The sequence below is a fragment of the Tupaia chinensis genome, unplaced genomic scaffold (assembly GCF_000334495.1).
Source record: "Tupaia chinensis unplaced genomic scaffold, TupChi_1.0 Scaffold148210_1, whole genome shotgun sequence".
In the NCBI taxonomy this organism is placed as follows: domain Eukaryota; kingdom Metazoa; phylum Chordata; class Mammalia; order Scandentia; family Tupaiidae; genus Tupaia; species Tupaia belangeri.
In genome coordinates, this window is record NW_006208060.1 from 1,118,399 (window position 1) to 1,122,984 (window position 4,586).

The 4,586-nt window shown below is 56.9% G+C and overlaps 1 protein-coding gene across 1 annotated transcript in view; it reads left to right on the forward strand.

Annotated features, from left to right (window-relative positions):
* GPR108 (G protein-coupled receptor 108) overlaps nucleotides 1-1,648 on the forward strand; it is a gene marked incomplete in the record, with an annotated part of 11,812 nt that extends 10,164 nt beyond the window's left edge. The window contains 3 exon segments of the mRNA XM_027768984.1: nucleotides 112-195; nucleotides 280-404; nucleotides 1,187-1,648. Coding sequence (XP_027624785.1) covers nucleotides 112-195; nucleotides 280-404; nucleotides 1,187-1,259 — 282 coding nt within the window.
* Between the last annotated feature and the right edge of the window lie 2,938 nt (nucleotides 1,649-4,586).

Consider the following 4,586-nt stretch of genomic DNA (forward strand, 5'->3'; position numbering starts at 1 on the left):
ACGTCATGGGAGGACCCCCGCTCACGCTCTCCTTGGTGGGGGGCCGGCGCACCCTCCGTCGTGCCCCGTCTGCACCCTGGGCCCCCACCCCATGCCCCTCCACCCCTACAGGTCATCTGTTACGTCTACTTCACGCGCATCATCGCCATCCTCCTGCGAGTGGCGGTGCCCTTCCAGTGGCAATGGCTGTACCAGGTGAGCTGGAGGCCCAGGCAGTGCAGGAGGTGTGAGGGACGCGTGTGCCGGCCTGACACCCCGCCCTGTCCTCTGGCCCCCTAGCTCTTGGTGGAGGGCTCGACCCTGGCCTTCTTTGTGCTCACGGGCTACAAGTTCCAGCCCACGGGGGACAACCCGTACTTGCAGCTGCCCCAGGAGGACGAAGAGGACGTGCAGATGGAGCAAGTGTGAGCCCTCCAGAGTGGGCGGGGCTGAAGCAGCTCTGGGGCGTGGTTAGGACCACTAGGGCTTAGGGATGCAGCCGGGGTGGCTGTGGGCTAGAGTGGGCGGGGTTTGAGCTGTTCTGGGGCGTGGCTAGGGTCACGGGGATGCTGGTTGTAGCCTGGGTGGCTGTGGGCTAGGGTGGGCGGTGCTTGGACTGCTCTAGGGCGTGGTTAGGGTCGCAGGGATGCTGACTGTAGCCTAGTTGGCTGTGAACTAGAGTGGGCGGGGCTTCGGCTGTTCTGGGGCGTGGTTAGGTTCTCCTGGATGCTGGCTGTAGCCTGGTTGGCTGTGAACTAGACTCCTGGATGTTGGCTGTAGCCTGGTTGGCTGTGAACTAGAGTGGGCGGGGCTTCGGCTGTTCTGGGGCGTGGTTAGGTTCTCCTGGATGCTGGCTGTAGTCTGCCTATCTCTGAATGGAGTGGGTGGGGCTCGGGCGGCTCTTGGAGGTGGGACCTGAACAGCTCTGGAGCTTGGTTAGGGCCACTGGGACTTGGGGATGTAGCTTGGGTGGCCCTGGGCTACCGTGGGTGGGGCCTGGGCTGATCTGGGGGTGCGATGAGGGTCACTGGGGCTTGGGGATGCAGTCTGGGTGGCCCTGGGCTAGCGTGGGTGTGGCCCGGGCTGCTCTGGGGGCTTGGGAATGCAGCCTGGGTGGCCCTGAGCCAGACTGGTCAGGGCCTGGGCAGCGCTGAGGCGGGGCCTGCTGCCCTTCAGCCCCTGGACAGCCTCCTGTTGTCCCCCCCAGAATGACAGACTCTGGGTTCCGGGAAGGCCTGTCCAAAGTCAACAAAACAGCCGGCGGGCGGGAGCCATTGTGATCCCTCGTCGCGGACATGACCGTCCTCCCAGCCCCACACACACTTGTCACTCCAGCTGTCCCCAAAGCGTGTGTGGAGGCGTGGGAGGTGGAAGAGACCAGCCGATGATGCGCCCGGACCCCTGGGGCAGGGTCCCCAGATGAGCCTGCTCAGCAGAGGACAGAAGGCCCCTCCTCCCCCCCAAGGACTGAGCAGCCCGTCCTCACCCCGGGCCCACCCCCACGCGTCCCCCTGTACAGTGACCAGCCTGTTTCGCTACCGTGGTGTCTTACCTTTCTGGGGGCCGAGGTCTAAGCAGAGATTGTGTTTACAGTCAAGAAATGTGTATTCACTGTGTGTTGGGGGGTGTCCATTGCTTTATATACTCAATAAATACTCATTGAGCAACTCCCGTGGGCAGGTGCCTATGCCCCACGCTGTGGACTAAGGACACCCACTTGATCCCAGACCGTGAAGGGGCTTCCAGGCCTGAGGCGGAGTGCTGGGGGAGTGTCCCCGGGCAGTTTCGTCAGAGTCTGCTGTCAGACCTTTGATAAGGGGCACCCAGGGTGCCGCGCCAGTCGGAGGCCAGGGAAAGTGAATGGAGACCTGGGGAAGATTCACGCCCAGGAGAGGGGCAACACGGAGGACAGATAGGGCGTGGGGGAAAGGTGACTCACACATGGCCGACCAAGGTTCAAGTCCCGGACCTAGTGGCTTGCTTTTTCACTTTCCCTGTCTCTGGTGAGTGCATACACCCTAGAGCAAACTTTAAAATAATAATAATAATTTCAGGAAAAATAAATGAAAAATACAAATCAGAATAGCACTAGTTAACGTGGCAATTGGTACACACCACGCCGTGTACAAAGGCAGAGTGCAGTCCACCCCAAAAACCCATGAGGGGCCAGCCAGTGGCTGGTGGTTAAGGTGATTGCGTGTGGCTGACAGTGAGGTTCGAGTCCTGGACTAGCAGCTTGGGAATCACACCAGGCACGTGTGCACGCATCCTCAAAATCCTGAAAGGAGGGAGAAACGGAGGAGGAGGGATCGCAGCATGACCATTCTCCGTGGGAGGTGCTTTCTCACTTTCTCTGACAGCACACGTGCACTCTGGCAGATTCAAAAAAAAGCCTGTGAGGCCCAGCTCTGGTGCAGTGGGCAGCATCCGGGGCTGCAAGGCTGAAAGCCCCATGCTGACCACAGCCTGGGGCTCCTGCCCACCCAGCCTGAAAACACACCGCGTGCAGGTCTGCGTGCCCAGGACCCCAGTAGACTGGGGGTCCAGAGGAATGGGGTCAAGGTGTGTGTGATCCCCGTGGAGTGGCTTCTCTCGCTCTGTCTCATAAATTGCATTATTATTTTTTTAAGAATTATTTTATTTAATTTCATTTTTTCATTTATTAATTTATTTTTCAATTTGACCAGAGAGAGACAGAGCAAAAGAGAGAGAGAGTGAGAAAGCAAGTCGCCAGGTCCAGGACTCAAACCCCTGTCGGCCATATGGGAGTCCAGTGCCCTTAACCACCACACAACCTGCCGGCCCCTATGCTATTACTTTTAATAGCGCTTTTATTCTTTTTTGCCTTAAGAATTATTTATCTGGGCTACCAGCAGGGGGCATAATGGTTATGTCGCTGGACTCCCACATGGCCAGCCCCAGTTCCAGTCTCCAACCTGGCTGCTTCAAATTTACACCGGGCGCGTGTGCGTGTGTGCCCAGGATCCCGAGAGGAGAATGGAGGAGAAGGGATTGCAGCATGGCCATCACCCCAGGGGGTGATTTCTCACTTTCTGTCTCTGTCTCTGTCTCTCTCTCCAGTGAGTGCATGTGCCCTAAAGCAAAAATTCGTTTTTTAAAAAAGAATTACTTATTTTATTCTATTTATTATTGTTATTATTTTCCAGTTTTGCTACAGGGCACGCATACTCACCAGAAGAGAGAGAAAGTGAGAACACAAGCCACCAGGTCCAAGACTTGAACTGCAATTGGCCAAGTGGGAGTCCAGTGCCTTAACCACCATGCCGCCTGCTGGCCCCTCTCATAAATTTGAAAACCAAAAGCCCATGAGGCACAGAGAGGCTAAGTCACTTGTTCAAGGTCACACAGCCAACGCAGTGGAAGACTGAGAGCCCAAAGCCAGGCGGTCTTACTCCAGAGCTGCCCTCAGCTGCTGAATGTATTGCTCTTGGGCAGCTAGACTCCAACCACGCTACAGCCTGCTGTGTGACCCTGGGTCACTGGCTTAACCTCTCTGTTTCCATGTAAAATGGGAACTCCTGAGTTCATGCAGTATCACATATAATCATGGGTGTCAGTGGCTTGACTCAAGGCCTGGCGACAGATACAGCCTCACCTGACCTCTCGGGAACCAGCCCTGAATTTTCAGGCACGAGGGCAGATTAGGGACCCACCTGTGCTGAGGATGCTTCTCCCGCCCCAGAACCAGAGCCCCTAGGACTCCAGTGGGAGCTCTAAGAGGAGGTCTTCTGGGCGAGTCCCAGGCCTGGGACAGGGGTAGGGTCCAGGGCTACCACCAAGACTTCCCAAAAGCAGTAATCTGCCTAACAGGGGCCCGGAGGAATAAATAGCCCCGCCAGACAAGGAAGGAAGCGGGCAGGCTTGCAGACGGAGGAAGTTGAACCAGGCCAGGAGCCTGGCAGAACTGCAAGTCCCGCTGTGGACACGAAGCCACGGGGTGAGGCGGGCCGGAGAGAGGTGGGGGAGTTGCAAGCCAGAGGCGGGCAGACACGCTGGGGGCCTGCTGCCGAGTGGGGGCATTTAAAGCAGGGGCCGCGAAGAGTCCACATTGTGCTCCTGTGTGTGCCCTGGCTGGCAGAACCACGGCACCCCCAGACACGCCTCGTTCTGTCTCCGGGTCTGTAGATGTGTTATCTGCATGGCCCAAGAGCCTGCGTGGGTGGGACTAGGTTAAGACATTGGGGAGGCTGGGGACCAGCAGGTGGCTCAGTAGCTGGGCCACTGGATTCCCACACAGCCTACTGCAATGTCAGACCTGGTGGCTTGAAAACCACAACACATACACACATAAATGTTTGACAAAGAAAAAAAACGGATCTAGCAGATGGTATCATGATTACGTCACTGGACTCCCAAGTAGGCGGTTCGAGTCTTGGATCCGGAGGCTTAAAATTCACACTGCACTTGTGCGTGCATGCCCAAGATCCCGAGAGGAGAATGGAGGAGAAGGGATTGCGGTGTGGCCATCCCCCCTGGGGGTGATTTCTCGCTTTCTGTCTCTCTGTCTCTCAGGCAAGCACACATGCCCTATAGCCTAAGAAACTCTCTAAAGAAAAAAAAAGAGAGAGAAAATGGGGAAATTGGGA